Genomic DNA, 20,646 nt, shown 5'->3' on the forward strand with positions numbered 1-20,646 from the left:
TTAAAGACACTTGCTTAAAATGCCTGAGGGCTCAGGTTTCATTCGCCAGTACCCACATAAAGCTAATGTACAAAATTGCACATGCATCTGAAGTTACTTCTAGTATACCTTTCTCTCTCTCTCTCTCTCTCTCTCTCTCTTTCTCTCACTCTCACTCTCACTCTCACTCTATCTTTCTATCCCCCTCTCCCTCTCCTTGAAACTAAATTAAAAAACAAACAAAAAAAAAACCTGAAAAACTAAAGAAATAACTAAATCCCAGCTGCTATATGTATACTGCAATTTCTGCTACTCAGTAGGCATTTGTTGGAAAATGTTTTAAGAAACCATTAGTTTTAGTGCTTTAGACCATTATTTTATAAAGAAAAATGCCTACCACTTCTATAACCTTTGAACTTTGATTACACTTGAATGACCACTGAAGGGAAATGAAAATCCTGATAAGCCAGTCAATCCCAAAGCAAGAAGAACTCAGCAAAATCTGGGAGGTATTATGATGTCATACTGGTTCTCTGAATGGGATTTCCTTGTCTGCTCTACTGTGACCTGGTGGCATGAGCTGTAGTATAAAGAACAGAGGGAAAGCAAAGGGGTAGGCAAGACATTTAGGATGTCAGGAACTTCCAACAATCATACTTAATAGAGGTTGTCATTCTAGAGACCACCATGACTTCAGCAAGGTAGTCTACTTTTACACTGTGTTAGATGAATAAAGATGCAGATTATAAAAACTAATGTTTTCCTTACACTATGTAATATGATCATTTAAACAAAAATAAATTAATTGGAAATATTTTTACATGTAAACATTCTATTTGTAACTACTTGAATCTAAAACTCTTATTATTCAATCTTCAATAAAGATGTTGCTTTTTCATTAAAAGATAAAATATTGTTAAAGATGTTACCTTTAGGAAGATGTTCCTTAAAATGAATATAGAACACATAAGTTTTTTGCCATCTTCAAGTATTAATAACATTTCTAATGATGAATATGTATTTAATTATGTAACAATCTAACCCATCAGTTACGTGCTATTAATTATTTAGCAAAAATAATATTCAACCCATTACATTTCCGAATAAAAGAGTCTATGCTTTATTACGTTAATGTTAATTAAGTCTCACTTAGCAAGTAGTGCTTACCTTGAAAAATGTCATGGTGGCGCCATCCTCCACTGCTCCATATTCTATCTTGGTTTGTTTAGCTAAATCATCAGCAGAGTCAATAGGGGATTCCATGCGTTCCACTGTCAGAAAGGCGGCTAAGTTAGCAGTGTACGAAGAAATGATGATAAGTGTGAAAAACCACCAAATGCCTCCCACTATCCTGGTGGAGAGTGCTTTGGGCATGAGCTCAGAACCTAGCAGAAATTGGGGAAAGGTGAAACGAATAAAGAGATTTTGATCAGCAATCACATATTTTTGGTCACAGTGGTGGAATGGAGTCACTGTGTAATAAAAATTCAAGTCACAGATAGACATATTGGTGTAGTAAGCAAGCAGCAACCATTGGGAGAGCCCAGGCTTTTAACAATCTCGTAAAACACTGTTTCGATATATTGACAGGAGACTAGTATTGCCTTAGGTAGTGCTGGTGCATTGTAACAGTTAAGTATTAACACATAAAAATTCTTAATAAAAATATTGTTAGAAGAGGTAGAAACAGATCTCTCCAGTTCATAAACCACATGTGGATTTGCTCATAATTTTATTTAAGTGGTTTCTCAAAGTCAATATTTAACATGATCAGATCTATTTTAATATATTTATGTAGTTTCTTTTAATGTGCACACAGCTCAAAGATTTTTTTATGATTCATCATTTGCACTTGATGTCAACCAAAAGTCAGGAAACAATGTTTCATAAGTTAAAAACTAATGTTGGTCAATTCAACATTGTCATCCATCCACATCCTTTATGATGCAGGCTTTAATTCCATGTTTACGTACACATGTTATATCCATGAGTATCTCCCATCAGTAAGGTTAGTCTCAATGAAGGAAATTAGAAAATAATGGGACTAAATTGGCACACATTTATTTTTATGCATATGTAAAATTTTCATACATATTTCAAAAGAGCAAGGCTAGAGTTGCCTGCATATGATACTAATAAGAAAAAAAAAGCTAAGAGAAATGTATTTTAATTTTAATTATTATTAATTTTATTTCACTTTGGATACAAAATAAAATGCTAGGAAAGGTAAAATTTAGTGTTATTTAAGTTTTAATTACAGTTTACAGCATTTTTAATGTTGAAATGAAGATATATCAGAATGTTGGTTTCTTATTTATTCTTATTTACACTGAATTCATGGAGATTATATATAAATGTTACCCTTCCCTTTTAATAATTTTGAATCTATGATCAAGAAGACATGGCTATAAAGTAATTTTTAGTAGGCTTTGAATAAAATGTAATGAAGCAAAGCTGGACTCTTCTGCTCACTTGTGTTTCAGTCATATCTTTAATGCAATCATTGATACACTGAGGAAATACCTCTTTAGATGTAATGAAAAATAAATAATTCATTTTAACATTGAACATACCTAAGATCATGACTGTACTGTATCAAAGCAAAGCATCTTATACTGCAGTTCATCTTACCCTTTCAATTTCATATACACAAACAAAATTTTAAAAAGCAGACAGACTTGGACATGACAGCCAACTCCAGCTCCAGATTATGCCTAACATTCTGTAAGGAGAAAAGAACAAAACAAAACAGAAAAGTACCTTTCTGATGTAGTTGCTCCTAGGCCCTGTCAGACATACTAACACACTCCCAAGGTGATTGGCAACTTTGGCTGCCTATTGTACTGTATACTTAGTTAAAACAATACCAATAAAATCAAAGGAGACTGGGAAAGAAAAGAATAGTGGAGACATTTGACAAAAATGGCCCAATTACCACAAGTTCATATCTTACCCAAGGACTGAAATTCAGCAAATATCTCCTAGGCTTGTGAATGAGAGCCTGGTTAGGGGCTGACTGTCATGTACTCAAGGTAACGTCATCTCCAGCACTACATCCCACTAATTCCTGGGGAGCTGAGCACCAGCCAGAGAGTACGGGTTCCTCTTTCATGTATCCACCAGCCGTGAGGGAAGGATGTGGCCGAGCTAATGCATATCTATATCTTTCCTGGCTTTGATGACTTAGTTTCCTCAAAGAGAGTGCACATCTTATTTCTTATTGCTTGTACTGATTTCAAGTTCATCTTGTAAATGGAAAAATTCTCAAAGACCTCCAACAATTTAAGAGGAATCAATTTTAAGAGAAGATTTTACAGTTCAAAATGGAATCAGGTTTTAAAAAAGAACAATGCTATTATGGTTATATTTATTATGAGGATCAATTGGGCAAGACAACTCGGGTTAATTAATAATAATTTTCTTGGGTAAATTATAGTATTTTATGCTGCTTGTAAAAGAAATCCAACCCATCTATATGTTCAGCATTACTTTTAAAGAAGTTCAATATTGCCTTCCTAGTATAAAGTGAACCTGAAAAGAAAAAAAAGAAATGTTCTTACCTTGGACCCAAAATATAGAAAAGGGAAAATGAAACTATTGATTCTTCATCTTAGTATTATTTAGAAAGTTATGCCACACATGTAAATTATTTCATAGAAGAAATATACATGCTCATAATTTTACAAGTAATGAATTATTTTACCTCAATAGGCCTTGATCTTGATATTATTTAGGATTATGTGCTAAATAGTATTTATTGGTAAATTGTATTTTTCTTCTGTTGACAAACCTATTCTCATTTTATCAAGTATTTTATAAATGGAAGAGTAATCACTTAATGGATTTAAACATAATATTAAACCTGCAATAGAATCTTTTGAGTAAACATTTATAGAAGAACAGTAAATTCTCATTCCTACAGATCTTTAATGTAATCACTAACTGAATTTCTCCAAGGTGGGTAATAAATTCACCACCAAATTTTAAAATAAAACATTATCATAGGTGGAATAACCCTATGGTGATATATGTTTTTCTCCATAACCTATTCTCAGTTATCCAAATTTAGAAATTTTTCTCTACTGGCTAATTTTACAACTTAAAACATTACTTTTTAAGACATATACATTCTTAGTCCTTAGCTATTTTTTATTCTCAGTAATAGATATGATAAATTAAATTCCTGAATATTATTTGAATGTTATAATGTTAATAAAAGTAGCCACATCACCAAAATAAAAATTCTACTTGGAAAAAACAAAATAAAATTAATAACTAGATACACACCATTAAAATATTTTATTACATGTATTCTATCATTTTCTATTGCATAGCCTTTACTTTTAATACTTATATTATAAATTTAATATAATTATAAAAAGTGTTAGCATGCATTCCTAAGCATGCACTATTTTTATTCTTAGAAGCTATTAAATGCAGCTAAATATTTTATCTAAAACGAGTTGAATGGCTTAATATTTTAATTTCACAAATTTATATGCAATAGATTTAATAGTCATGCAAAACAAATGCACCTAGTAATCAATAATTAATATGAACAAAGAAGTTTTTACATCAAAATGAGACAGGAACCAGGATCATTACCCTGTATTCTTATCTCAAGGAGATGTAATTTTAGTAGTTCTTAAATGCAGCTTCCAGATAATGGATCAGGTTAGCTTGGTTATCTATGAACTAATGTACCTACTGTGGGTTAAGAAAAGAAATATTAGATGAGTATACTGTATGTGGATTTGCAAAACTGTTTTCTCAGAATCTCTCTTGGATGGGATTTGAGAAGTCCTCAATGCGTTAGGTTGATGGAGAAGCTGGATTATGGTTACATGCAGAGAGGCTACCCATGCAAGCGACTTGTGCCAGCAAGAGCTGTCACCCCAGCAAAGAGTGGGACATGGTGCCCAAAGGAAATAGCAGGCTGAGTCGTATACCTTGCTGCATGAGAGCTCCAACTCCAAACCAGAAACTATTTAGCAATGTAAAATTGTTTTCCACCACGTCTGAGTCAGGATTGCAAGGGTGTGGATTATACCACTCATAAGGACTAAACCTGTGGTAATTGACAGAAAAAAAGAATATATTTAAATTGCAGTGAGAAGAAATTCTATCCAGAAATTCTGCTGCAAAAGAAACAAAAAGACAGGTAAGATTAAATAGAAACCAGACACAGGCAATTCTATCATAGGATTTTTGTATACATGACAGCTATGCTAGATTGAAAAGATCCCTTATCAATTAATTTCCATTCTAAGATAAGAAATGACATTTCTTTACTGTATTTTACTTAAGAGAAGGAAATCCACATATCAGTAAACTAAGAACATTATAATAGGCATTTACATGCACAGGATTTTTTAAATACTGCTTAAAAAAACTTCAAAAAAATCATTTAAGAAAATTCATGAAGTTTTAAACCTGAGGGAAAAATGTTAAAAACAGAAGAAAAATAAGAAGAATATAACAAGTTATCACCAAACTAAGAGATGCTCAAATAACTAATATATATTTATGTATGTCAGAAAATAATATTGAGATCACATCTTCATGTGCAAGAAACACATGACCCTTTGATGACAAAATCAGAATCCTACTAATTAGAATGTGCTTCTGACATTGTGGCTTTCTGAGCACGTATCCAGACATGATATTAAAGCAGGTTAGAAACAAATGCAAACTGAGCCTGGATATTTTCTACTTACTTGCTTTCAAATCTATCATTTGTTTTAAGGGAAAGCAAACCTGAATCTTAAAATCAAATACTAATGATTTTAGAAACAACATTATTAGTTCCATAAAATTCACACTGAATTTTTAAAAATGTTAACTGTACACATATACTAATTTATGCTAATTATAATGCAGATGTGTTTAACAATTAATAGAACTATTTGAAAACATCATTCTTCTAATTAAGTTTATTAAACTACCAAAATATTTTCCTCAAAATCTCACATTTTAAAGCCACTCTTTTATATACCAAATTAGTATATGTATTATTTATGAAAGAATGTAAAAATCTTAAATTAAATCAAAGTTATTTGAATAATTGCCTGTCACTTCAGAGAGCCTAATTTCCTTCACAATAATCTTTCTCTGACATATTAAAATTCAGAAGATCAAACAAGCCATTTTCATCTTTCTAATGCAATTTTAAAATATCTTTTTTTTCGAATATCTTCTGCTTCATGAGCAAAGAAGTGTTCTGTTTGGTTCTCGTAACAAACAGACCCTGAAGAGGAAGGCTGACTGAATAGTAATTACAGATTACAATGTGATTTGCTGTGTTTGACAATAGAACTAAGTTTAGTGATAGGCATTTATTTTTATTTAAATTCTTTTATTACTTTTACAACTTTTACACTGTGAGAATGGTTGATCCATTGAAGTATTTCCATACATGAAAATATTGTCTCTTACTCTCAATGTGGGATTTTTTTTCTTAAAAAGTATTGTCATATTAATTAATTTATATAAAAGTTCATTCTTGTTTTAAAAACGGTGTTATTATGTGGTTTGATTAAGGGCTCTATAGCTAAGCCACATACATTCACCCCAACTATAAGCCTTTTGCTCCCTGACCTAAGAAAAGGAAACCTATATTATGACCTAGCCCCCAGGAATGTTGTTAGAATTTCAAGAACATCTCTAGTGCCTGCAGACAGCAGTAGCTCAAAAATGTGAAATGTTATTACTTCACTGGTGTGATGTATGTAACCATTTTAAAATTTGGATAATAATTTAAAATAAAATTTTCCTTTGTTTCTATGCTTAAGAGTATATTAACTTCAAACCAAAATGGTCTGCATTAGATTTACGTCTAGTGGTAAATCTTGAAATATAACAAACAGTAAAGTTATACAATTAATTAGTCAAAGTATCATCACAAGTTTTCTGAGTTTCAGAAGTCTGCAAATTTCAAACAGACATTTAAAGGAATTCTTTGAGATGAGAGATGTGGAAAATTGGGGAGGTGGAAGCATACATGTAGAGAGTTCTGTTTTTCCTTCCTCAGACACAAAATTTAAATGTTGAAGTATAGAAAGAATGGAGTAATGAAAGAGATATAAAAGGAGGAAGTATTGAGGGAGGAAACCACACACTGGCACTGTCAGAGATCAGCATCTACTCTAAGGGATTTTTATACATAACATAATCAAAAGTGGAATTGGTTTATGTAAAATGGTATTGTAAATAATGTACATATTTCACATTAACTTTCATATGTTTTCTTAAACTGTAAAATCTATAGGACCAAAGACTCAAAAGATGCTGACTTAGCCTATGAACACGCTATTTGAATCTTGAATTCCTAATTTGTTCCTCTTGGCCACGCTAAAAAAAAGTTTCCTGCATCTCCATTGGCTTCATGGCCATTTCTGTAGTCATAGTTAAATCACCCCTCTTCTCTCAGGTTCCTACCTCCAGTGGCACACTGTTTATGGCTATAATTGACCTTCACTATCCTTGGCTATTCGTGACTGGCTCATCATAATGCTTGCCTGTCTACTGCTTTTTTCACTTTGAATTTGTCAACAGCTTTTATGCTACGTCTTGTTATTTTCTTCTCCCAGCTAAATTTCCTCTTCCTTCTACTTAACTTTACTCACTTTATCTTTTTTTACTTCAAACAGATTTGGCTTCAATTAATATGTGCCTATAACTCCAAAACTTTTACAAATATAATTTACCTCATTATAATGTTCCTATGCTCATGAAGGTACTTCTTGTTTTACATATATTTTTAACAGTAACTTATTTTGATCTAAAGCAAGTTTTCAACAATTTGATAGTAAATTTTCAAGACTGATATATCCAAAATAAGATCATAACTGTTCCTGTCCATCCTTCCCTTCAATCAACCTGTCCACCTTTGTTAACAGCACCCCTTCCTGGCATCTTCGGATGAACAGGTGCAGCAGTAGCCCTTCACTCAGTGAGCTCAGCATCACCCAGGTAGGTCATCCTCTTTTCCACGTGTTCTGTTGTGACAACATAACATCCACACAGTGGTGACATTCACCAGCATGTGTGAAGGGTCTCCCTCTCTCCTGAAGTTGCTATTATGGTAGTTCAGGGTGTTTTGTAGTAACAGTTACTTATGAAACGTTTTACACTTTATTTGAAATGTTTAATCTCTAACTACTGCTTCCCATCAGTTTTAGCATACACAGTGCCTGTGCTGTAATAACGGTGTTGAAGAGCCATCCTCACACCTGTCCACAGTTTATATAAAAAGAAAGTGGAATTTAAACATACAAGAATTCAGGATTCTTTCTAATTATGCCCCAGAATAAAAATATGACTATTTATTTTCCCTGCAAACCCTGAACTCCTACCAGTTTGGCTATTGAGTATAGTTAAAAAATTAAGCAATTAAGTAAATAAAACCTTATTTTTAAAACATCCATATATTTCTTCCTATCAATTCTTGTTCTACAGTCTTTTATTCAGTAATTTCCTCAACTCTTTTATAGTTATGAAAATACTATACTCACCAATAATTTCTATTGAGTAGCACCATCTAGGTGCATTTTTCTTTGGAGGATGGCTATAATAGAGTTTGATGTCTAATCTTCATTATTCAAACTCCTCAAATTTTTGCTTATTTGTTTGTTTTTTGGAATATTTCTACCTAACTATAGGTCTATTTCCCTTTGTGTTTGTGAGATATCTGTTTCAGTTTGGCTAGATATGCAGAATCTGTCTTTGACATTCTAAATATCCAGTTTAAGGATATTTGCTGTTGACTCTGTTCTCCTTTAGAACTAGAAATATGTAAGGTTCCATGCCTGGAAAGCAGAGTTCTATTATCCTTGGACTGAATGAGAAAGATATGCTTTCTTTAGGGTGCTTTATGGTGTGCTATCTTTTTTAGACAAGTTTCTCTCAAGCTTGAAGAACAGAGCTACATTTTTCTTTCTCTTCTCCATATCTGCAGTACTAAATAGCTCAGCTCAAACAGTACTAGTTTCTTCCACTTAAGTTATTACTCAGCTTTCTCCATTCCCATTAGATTGTAAAGTAATATATGCAGTGTAGTACCTATATATCTTTATGTCTTTTCCAATTTCTATTTCAATATTTTAATCTACTGATTATTTAAAACTTACTTCAGGGGCTGGAGAGATGGCTTAGTGGTTAAGCACTTGCCTATGAAGCCTAAGGACCCCAGTTCGAGGCCCAATTTCCCAGGACCCACATTAGCCAGATGCACAAGGGGGCGCACACATCTGGAATTCATCTGCAGTGGCTGGAAGCCTTGGCATGCCCATTCTCTCTCTCTCTCTCTGACTCTTTCTCTGTCACTCTCAAATAAATAAATAAAAATAAACCAACCAAAAATTAAAAAAAAAAAGAACTTACTTCAGTATCACATTCCTTCTGTATCTTTACTTTTTAATATATTGCCAAATACCTAAATGTTTGTAGTCCTATTTTTCAGTATATGTTTTGTCATTAATCTTAAACTTTTCATTAGTTTGGAATACATTTACTCCGGTCTACTTTTATCAAGTCCTAACTTCTAACATTGTTGTTGAATATCGCCTTCTCCTGACCCCTTGCTCTATTCTTTTTTCCCTATTTACCACCCATAATGACTTGACCTCAGCTTTCAGATCATTTTTATCATTTATCAGAAAATTCACTCAGGATGTTTAACCACTATGCTTGTAATTATAGAACACTCAACTTATAGCAATAAATTGTAACTCTGTGTAATCCCATTTCATTCTGCAAATCACGTCTTGGACTTTACTCACATTAAATATTTCAAAGTAAACCTAATAATAACTTCTACACATTAGTATTCCTTCCCAATTTCTTCCTGTTTAAATGAATGCAACAATACTCTGAGTTCTTAACACTTAAATGTTTATTTCCATATTCACTGAAGTTCCTTACTCTTTCTAAACAATGTCTGAGACATACCAGTGCTTTGTATCATGCTTATTAACTGATCCTATCCACTTTCACTGTATTTTCATCTTAGATCTGAATCATGGCTTCTAAAAAGGTAACTCCTCTTTCCAACATTTTGTCATACAAAAATCATCCTCATATGAAGTTTTGCATGATGCTGATTCCCATCTCTAGAATCAAGTGATTTTTATTATCTACTTCTCAAGTTTGACAATCTCTGCTTTAGGACTTCATGGTTCTATATAATATGCATGACTCAATATAAAGTATTATATGGGCTGGATAATCCATTGTTCACTTAAGGGAATATTCGTACCATATTCTTTTTTTTTTAAATTTTTTATTTATTTATTTGAGAGCGACAGACACAGAGAGAAAGACAGGTAGAGGGAGAGAGAGAGAATGGGCGCTCCAGGGCTTCCAGCCTCTGCAAACAAACTCCAGACACGTGCGCCCCCTTGTGCATCTGGCTAACGTGGGACCTGGGGAACCGAGCCTCCAACCGGGGTCCTTAGGCTTCACAGGCAAGCGCTTAACCGCTAAGCCATCTCTCCAGCCCACCATATTCTTAAAAATGCTAATTCAACATGAAATTAACATCTCATCATTTCCAATATTATAATCAGGAAAGAGAAAAAAATTATTATTATTTTTTTTGAAGTAGGGTCTCAATGTAGCTCAGGCTGACCTGGAATTCACTACGTAGTCTCAGAATGGCCTTGAGCTCATCCTTTTATCTCTGCCTCCTGAGTGCTGGGATTAAAAGCATGCATTGCCACACCTGGCAGAAAAAATTATTTTAAAACATCCATTATTTTGAGCCAATCAGATATATACGTCAACATATTCACCTTTATATTGCAGCTATCTTTATCTGGAATAAGCTCTCTACAGTAGGATATATTTTAGTTCAGTGTTTAAGTTCATTATGATTGGTTGTTTTACTGTCATTATTACTATACAATAAGTTTTTAAATTAATCATGGCAAATTCAAATCCAAGGTAAATACTGTTTGAAAATTTACCCTTTGGTCACTGTGCTATACTGATTTTTTTGTTTGTTTTTTTTTTTTTTTTTGTAGGTATTGGAGAAAAAGCTCAGAAGTTCTTGTGGCTTAATTACTGTACTTCAGTTCCTGCTTTTGTGATCATATAGCTAAATAAGAATCTAGGTGATTCATTACTTATCAACTACTACTTTTCAGGTCAGGTTATGATCTGATACCTAATTTTATTTTGTTTATTTTTATTTATTTGAAAGCGACGGACAAAGAGAGAGAGAAGCAGATAGATAGAGAATGGGCGCGCCAGAGCCTCTGGCCACAGCAAACGAACTCCAGACACGTTCGCCCTCTTGTGTATCAGGCTAATGTGGGTCCTGGAGAATCAAGCCTCAAACCGGGTTCTTAGGCTTCACAGGCAAGTGCTTAACTGCTAAGAAATCTCCCCAGCCATGATACTTAAATTTTTAAGAGTACTTATTTGCTTGTATAGATAATACTATTTTGAAAAAAAGTAATTGTGTGCTATGAATTGATATACTTTTGGATGAAATTGTAAAAGCCTAAAATTAATAAAACTATATCATCTATTACTTTAAAAAATCAGGTGGCAAATTTAATTTACATGACTATGGAAAATATTAAACAGGATATTTCTATACAAAATCTATCTATATATGTTATATATGTTTATTATATTTGTTATGGTGGTAAATCATAAAAAGTACATTCATTTTGCGATTTTTTTCAAAGAAATAAATGATGTCATCTGATGCTCTTATTAATTAAAACATGATCTTTTTGAACATTTGTGATTGTTTTTGCATTCTGGTGGCATCATAGGTATAATGACTAAGTCTGATAATGAATATAAGCCATATTTTCAATGGTACTTTTGCTTACGACTATTATTTTGAATCATAGTTACCAAAATAATCCCCGGGTTTTTCCTGTATGGATGATATGGTCTGGATGGGGCCCATTGGGATGAGATTAGAGGTGGATTTCATAGGTGTCTTCACTACAAAATCAAATAGTCACCTTTACATTTAAGGGAAGAGTTACCATTAACTGAATTTAAATTCGAATTTTATTAAACAATTTAGATCCAAGAGCTGGCACCATTCACATAAAAGCAGATTAAAATCTCAAAAAGAAAGGGATTTTCCTCGTTGGGGCTTATAAAGTCAGAGACAACCATACTACATCATTGATTAGACACGTGTTATCTGTCCTGCTGAAACTATGATAATTTGCAGATAACCCTGGTGGGAGAAATCAAAATGAGAGCCTCTTTGCCCTTTGAGGAAAAAAAAGTAGTCAATATAGTGCTTAAGTTAGGATCACTCCAGATATGGTAAATTTAAACAATGAGTTTTGGAAAATGAAATAAGTATTATACTGTTTTTGCTATTCTTGCCAATTATAGAACATATAATGATTTTAAACAATAATCTAACTTGATTTGTAACAATAATCTAAGAACACCATTAATATAAAGAGTGACCCCTTGATTAATGTGAGTCCTAATAATGCCAGTACTGTACTAGATCTTGGATTATAGGGCAACTTAGAGAGCAAGGCACTCCTCAGCTGTAACCATCTCAGCAGTTTTTTATTTTCAATCATTCATTCCTTCTCATACAATCAAAAGGAGATTTTTATGATCTAATTGATTTTCTATTGGTTGACAATTACCATTCTTACTTTTTATACTTTCCAAAAATGAGAACTTTTCAAGTTGTACCCTGACCAATATCATCACCTTCAAGCATATTTATACCCAAGATTTGAGGAGCAAAACCTTCTTTATTGAGATAATTCACAAAATAAAAGTCCTCATTACTCCTATAATGCCATCATCAAAGTGCACAGAAATTCACCAGTGCTCAAGAAAGCATCATGTTTTAATTAATGAGACTATTATCTGCCACCTGATTTCTTTTTTCACTTACCACCATAACAGTCCTAATGGTACAGTTCAAAGGCTGCAGTTAAATGATAGATGCATAGAATTTAAATCATTAAGGAACATTCATAATCATCTGAAATATAAATTTTTAAAGTATTAATTTTGAATTATTTTAGCATTGTATTGTGAATTATGTTTTGAACATGGAATAGAATATTTACATTTATAACCCTCCAGGGAAACTTTTCTCTTTGAATATATGAAGAAATACTAAGAGCAGTATCCTCAGAATTTTCAGTGAATCATTGTGCAAATTTGTGAAAAAATAATGTGAAATAAATTGAATTAAACAAATTGAAAGAAAGGAAAATACTTCTAGTATAGAGTGATTATTTTCCAAAATCACTTATAGGTAAATTTAATCCCAGAAAATAAAATCTCTAGCAGTGAAACTAAAATATTTTGGTTGCCTAGTAACCAATTATGACATATAAATCACAACTTTGGAAAACACTCCATATTAAATACACTGCTGTTCTTACACTAATACCCATGTGGAGCAGTGGGTTTCATCACAAGAACCTTCTGCAAAATATCCTTTCTGCCTTCAAATGTACTCTGTGAAGTTATCTTTTATAACTTTACTACTGAGCTTGAGAAAAAGAGAAAATTAATTCTGAACGCTTATTATCTGGGAATTGTACTGTATTACATTATTATATTATATTATGTTATTCATTCCTAGTAGGTAGTTTATATAGCTTAAGCAATATCAACCTCTGTATAGAAATAACGATAGCTAGTATTTTATATCAGCCAATATCACTTACATTGTTATCATGGATTAAACAGCCCCAAATATTTTAATATCTCAATATTTTCAAGTTATATTATAAATTTAAATAATTCTATTTGTACAAATTTAATTAATAAGTGATTATGCATTCAAAAATGTACTATATGCACCCATGTGGAATTTCTCAATTGTGCAGTATTAGTGTCGACTAATCAGATGGTTGGCTAGGGATGTGGCTTAGTAGTGACAGCACTTGCATAGTGTGTGCATGGTCCTCAGTTCAACCACCAGCATGGAAAACAATTAGTTTTGAATAAAGACATTTTCTAGATTCAGTAGTTAATTGAAGTTGCTTTCCAAATCATTAATGAGCAGGACATTAGTTATGGCTTCTTTGTGACTTCTATGTATAAACATGAAAGGTTTCCTAATGTAAAATGTTATGATGAAGTCTCTAAATTGGATGACGTTAAACGGTGGTGATGAAAGAATGAAAGAAATGAAATAATAAGACCACATGTTATAAACTAGGAAATAACATACACAGAGATAATTTTCTATGAAACAAATGCAGTTAAATGCAAATGTGTTTTTCTATTAAATATAGGCCAAAAAATAAAGATTTAACTGTCCTTCATAATCTTCTGATCCCCTTTGATAAACAAACAACACTATTACAAACTGGCATTACTAATATACATATTAACAGAAAACCAACACATTTCTGCTATAAGTAGTAGAATTTCTTTGCACTTCAATGCATTTCCTTTTTGCAACAATCATGCCAATAGATTCTTCTTAAAGTAATTATCATTCATGTCATTGTAAAGCTAACCTTTTTACTCTTATCCAGTACTGATAATACCTTATTTGAGGCTAGCATGCACATCTAACCAAATGCATTTATGTCCATCTGCCCTCAATGCACCACCAGTTAAAAGTACCAGACCTCAAATCCAACAGGAAGCATCCTTCCCATAAAAAAAATTAACATTCTGTCTATATGTAGCCAGTATGGAAAGTAACAAGCATTTTCTAACAATTTGGGTAAGATTTTTTGAACTCACTTATCTTTCTTCTTCTTCAATGTCTTATTTCAGTATATCACCAAATTTCCTTGTATTTTCTTCAAGGTAATTCAAGGACATTCCCTTCCATTTATGTTTCACAATACCTTTATTCCTGTAATTTTATTTCGGGTTTTACTGACTGCGTACTCAGAGTAGCTCTCTTTACTTTGATTATTTTATCTGTATTTATTTTGTCAAGTGTTCATATGCCTATTAGTCCATCAGAAAAATCTTCCCAACTTATAATGCTCAACTATTTTATTAAAAGTCATCAGGAAATAATCATTATGTTTCTGATCATCTCCAACATTTTTCTGCTTGGATCTCAAGGCTCTATATAGCTGCCACATCACTAAAGATTCTAATTATGCCCGAATAATTATTCTGCACCTTCTTCAAATAAGCTAATACTAATTCACACATAATGTTCATATTAACATAGTATTTTGTTTTCAAGGTAGAGTCTTATTCTAGCCCAGGCTGACCTGGAACTCACTCTATAACCCCAGGATGGCCTTGATCTCATAGCAATCCTCCTACCTCAGCTTACCAAATCCTGGTATTAAAGGTATGTGTCACCATGCCTAGCTCACCTCCACATTTTTAATTTTCTTGTCAATTAACACATGCCTCCATTACAATGCATTAAATAATATTCTACTTGCATTGTAAAATGAGACTTACCTATGTGATAAGTCCTGAAAATAATAAAAATATGCTATACTTATTTTCGTCACCATTTCAAATGCTCTCTTTATTGAATATTATTTTCATTATCTTTTAAAGCCCAATATATGAATTAGGATAAAAGGTCTTTGTAATGGAATGGAAAAATGAATGCCATTATTATTATATATTATATATCTTGTCACACAGTACAATAGTAATAGAATAAGTATTCAATAAATAGTGTTATCTTATTTAGCATATAGATAAAGAGATAGAGAGAGAGAGAGAGAGAGAGAGAGAAAGGGAAAATATTATACTGTAGCACAATGTATAACTTAATAGTCCATTAATTTAACTACATATCTAGGATTCAGAATGAGTTGTGATCTTTGTGAGTAACTACAACAATGTTTTCACTATATAATATACAGAATTTTTTGGTAAAATGTGAAAATATTATAGTTTACAAAACACTAAATTATATAAGTTCTGCATTTTCCTTTACATCAAGTAAGTATAAACATTAATAGACAGCTAATCAATACTTAACACCTTGAATTAATGATTTTTTTAAAATTCTCTGCCTACCCGTCAACCTTTATTTCAACCTTGTAAGAAGGATATTTTCCTAAACTATTGCTGGAATGAATCTTATGGCTTAAATCCAAAGACAGTAAAATGTATTGCATTATATAATTTCTATATTTTTTTAACTAAATAGATCTTTTCTAAACAAAAAAAGTCAGGAATATCAACCTATAATTATATATGATTATACATTAGTAAGCTTGAATTTTCTCACCTGAGTTAGTGGTGAGAACTAAAATATGGCTTAAGCTTTCCCTGTGATGTGATTTCTATAATTGACTGAGTTAATATTAACCTCAAACAACTCTTGGATGGTGACTTCAGTGAAAGTAGCATTCAAACGTTGGCACAAGATATCTTCTAATGATGAACACACACACACACACACACACACACACACACACACACACAAAGATGAGCTTGTTCAGAAATTCTACAAAAAAATTCCTTCGTAAGTCTGACGAATGGGAATGATAATGCCTACCCTGTTAGCAAAATCTTGGCTAGGCATGAAAGCAATGTTTTAAAACATGCAGCGAGAGAAGCTAGTCATAGCCATTCTTCTTACTTTTCAAGCACAGGTTTCCCACCACTTGTAATTATTTTTAACAGTATTAAATATGCTAAAATAGCCCATACAATGAAAAAAAATATTTAAGTTAGACATTTTGGACAAAATTTCATAAAAGTTCAAGAATATCTTTCCTAGTTTTATAGATCTTTCTTACATTTAGTGGAGCTAGCTAGTTCTTCTCAATACAACAGTAAAGCCTACCCTGAATTTTTGAAGACCCTGATATAAAATGGTTTGTATATTTGATGTCTCAGAGAATTAGATGTCATTATTTAGCATCATACTCAGCAAATTTTAAAATATGCTTTAGGATCTGAGGAGATGGCTCAGCAGTTAAAGGTACTCACAATGACAGATGGCCCAGATTTGATTCCCCATAATTGATATAAAGCCAGATGCCCAAAGTGGTACACACATCTGTAGTTTGTTTGTAGTGGCCAGAGAACCTGTGGCACCCATACTCTCTCTCTCCCTCTCTCTTTCAAATAAGTAAATTAAAATATTTCAAATATATGCTATTGATTTATTTAAAAAATGTTTGATAAAAGCTTCAAAATTAATTTTCCATTTTGAATCTTATTTTATTACCATTAAATATTTTATTAAATGTGAATAAAGCTTATTGATGTGAAATATATTCAGAATCATACAATTTCTATAGTTGATAAAAGATCTCTACTTTGTTATTTCTAGTGTTTTTTTCTAAATTAAACATTATTTAATATACATTGACATATAGGTAGTTACACATTGCTGAAATGAGAGATGTTTTCCATTACTATTCATATTATCAAGATGGATCCTTGTTTCTCAGCCTCAGTTTTGCCTTTTGTAGAGTTAGTGAGTATTTGGTCATGATTTAATATTCCTTCAAACAGTTACAGAGTTAAATTTCTATACTCTCCAAAAACACGTTTATCCTTACCATCTATATTTTTGCAAAGATAAATATTAGAAGTGATTACATGTAGATGCTTGTAAAGTGTTTTAATAGTGTAATTAAAGCTAATTACTTTCAATACGCATATTTAACTTATGATAGAAATATAGTTATTTGCATAAATGTACCCTTGGGTGGTTACAGCTTTGAAAACTTTAGTATGTTACAGATATAATTTTAGTATAGGCATATGATGTGCTACTGTTATATGTGATGGATGGAAAACTTGTGTAGTTCACAATTTGTATGTGATATGTATCTGATCAAAGCAGCGCTATGCATTTTTCTTCAGTTTACATTGTGGAATATATAATCATGAGTAAACATAAGCTATATCAACCAATTAACATTACATTATGTAGGAAGCATTCACAATCATTTCTTGTAGCTGATGAAAAATTTTAAATAGTCAGAATTTATTGATAAAGTATGTCCTTAGGTCTGAAAATCTGCCCATTCATATGAAGATGTAAATGACTTTGGGAAGGTGCTCAGCACGCTGGGTTGTGGTGGAGGTGCAGCTGCAGTGATTGACTAGAGCCCAATTCTTGATGGTTCTTTCTACTCTAGCTGAATTGGATGCTCAGCTACTCCAATTCTCCCCTTTTTCCTATAAGTTTAATTCTGTCTTTGCAGTTATTTCTTCTTTGTTTGCATTACCATTGTCTGATGATTTAATAATCCTCATATTTTAATGGTAATAATAAAAAGGAATAAATGATCGGCTGTTTTTTAAGGGATTCACACTTGTTTTGTGAAGTGAAAGCTAAAGTAAAATCAATCTGACAATTCAGAGACACTTGAAGTAGCATTAATCAAATTATGTGTGTTATACTTTTATATTTTCTAGAACTCATTTTAGCTACGATTATCCAATTCTTTGGCTAGAATGTTCAGAGCATTATTTAACACTCTATCTTGTTTCAGCATTGAAATTCATTATAAGCTCTATAAAGTCAGGCCTACCCAGTTATAGTAATTGGTAAAAATGAAAAAATAAAACCTGAAAATTGTGAGTAGATATATAATATGCTCAATTATGCAATGTGATTACACATGTGTGCCTTACTCATAAATGTATACGACCTATTCACTCAGAAAATACTCACAAAATTATATACTACTTAAAGTTGGTTTGAGTTGATGAAATCAATACATATGCATTTAACTTCTATCTTCTATCAATTTCAGAATTGAGGAATGAATGAATTTGGTTTTTCATGACTTCATTTATTGCCAAAGCAAAATAAACATTAGAGTACATTGGATTTAGCACCCACTGGACTCATTTATGATCTAATGCATAAGTCACTATTATTTTTAGTGATTTTGCTTCATTATAAAATATATTGACTTTGGTTCTATTAAAATTTCTTTTATAACTATAAGTCAAATTTCTCTCCATTATGGCTAAATCAGTTACATGCTTAGTATTTAAAGTACATAGTAGTATGACTAATAGTCACTATAGTTAGTTATGTGGAAGCTCAAAGTTGAAGTCTATAAGAAAATGGACATAAAAGTAGTAATAGAGTAAATGCCCATTAAGGGAATAACTGGGTCTGTTGGTAACTCTATAGTCAACCTTTTTAGAATCCTCCACATTGCTTTCCATAGTGGTTGTACAATCTTACATTCCCACCAACAGTGAATGAGGGTTCTTATTTCTCCACATCCTCTCCAAACATTTGTTTTCATTTGACTTTTTACTGTTTGCTATCCTTACTGGGGTAAGGTGGAATCTCATAGTTGTTTTAATTTGCATTTCTCTGATGGATAGGGATGTTGAACATTTAAATCTCTCTAAAGAAACAAAGGTTGTCCCATTTATCTGGTGCCAACTTTACTCTTCATTGGAGAATTTGCTTCTACTTTTTAGATGGACACAGATTCTAAGGAGAAAAGGGCCCCAGGTGAAACTAAGAGTATTTGGGGAAATGAGCAAGAGTGCTACTTCCTTGGTGAACCTGGTATCAGCACAAGGGTGAAGGAGATAGACACAGACAATACTCAGTTCCTGCCAAACCAGATATCCAGAGACACAGAGGCTCCCAAGACCTCATCACTGAAGCAGACCTAAAATGAACCCAACATGGCTCAGAGAAATTTGCAGAATGGGGCGGGGGGGGGTTGGTGGCAGAATGAATGTTAGAGCCACACATTGCATCATTATGCACAGACACATTGCCTCTTACCCATAACTGATGGCTAGCCCCACAATGCAAGACCCATATTCCCCAAGAAGGAGGGTCCCTGTGGAGGGGGTAGGACAGGGAGGAGGATAACCATGATACCAACATGAGTGTATACACTATATACATAACTAATAAAATTTTTAAAAACGGGGGTTGTAGAGATGGCTTAGTGGTTCAGCACATGCCTGTGAAGCCTAAGGATCCAAGTTCAAGGCTCAATTCCTCAGTACCCACATAAGCCAAATTATGCATCTGGAGTTAAATAGCAGTGGCTAGAGGCCTGGGATGCCCAACCCCAACCTCTATGTCTGTTGTTCTCAAAGAAATAAATAAAAATAAACAAAATGTTTTTCAAGTCTAACCTAAACCTTCTGCATCTGCCCTCCCTCCCTCCCCCAACCCTTTCTCTCTCTCTCTCTCTCTCTCTCTCTCTCTCTCTCTCCTCTCTAACTCTTGTATATTAGGTATAGTTTTCCTCATTTTCTTAGTGGGCACTTACCTATAACTCCCAGTACCAGCCTGGGGCTATCATCCACAATGAGCTTTTGATCAGAGAAACCTACAAGGATTCCTAAAACAATGACAGATTTCTGTCAGAGTACTTGATGACCAACCAAAGGTTAGTGGTAAGACCCTATTGCTGAAGACACCATATGCAGCTGACAGGTAAAATGGAATGGCATGGCTGGAAGCCAGGAGAGAGTTAATCCCCAGACAGTCAGTGTGTCTAGTGCCAGAAGGTGCTTCATGGGCGACTGGGGGAAATGACCAATATCTGTTCAAGCAACTCATGGTCTAACCTACTTAGCAACAAATAACCGGTTGTAATGCCTACACAAGTGCAATAGTGGCACAAAGCCGTGGTGGGGAACCAACTATTCTTGATTTGTCTAACTGATCCCCTCAGTGGTATGGGACCCATAGCTGGAGCTGGGAAACAAGTCAGAACCATATTCAAACATAAGCCATCTCTCCAATATCAA

The 20,646-nt window shown here is 32.9% G+C and overlaps 1 protein-coding gene across 5 annotated transcripts in view; it reads right to left on the reverse strand.

Annotated features, from left to right (window-relative positions):
- Nucleotides 1-20,646, reverse strand: part of Grik2 (glutamate ionotropic receptor kainate type subunit 2) — a 744,982-nt gene that overhangs the window by 170,987 nt on the left and 553,349 nt on the right. For all 5 annotated transcript variants that reach the window (XM_004660601.2, XM_045155009.1, XM_045155007.1 and 2 more), the window contains 2 exons: nt 4,929-5,047; nt 1,147-1,364 (listed from right to left, as the gene is read on the reverse strand). In XM_004660601.2, the coding sequence (XP_004660658.1) occupies nt 1,147-1,364; nt 4,929-5,047 (337 nt within the window). The remainder of the gene's footprint in view (nt 1-1,146; nt 1,365-4,928; nt 5,048-20,646) is intronic.

The sequence above is a fragment of the Jaculus jaculus genome, chromosome 7 (genome assembly GCF_020740685.1).
Source record: "Jaculus jaculus isolate mJacJac1 chromosome 7, mJacJac1.mat.Y.cur, whole genome shotgun sequence".
NCBI lineage: Eukaryota > Metazoa > Chordata > Mammalia > Rodentia > Dipodidae > Jaculus > Jaculus jaculus.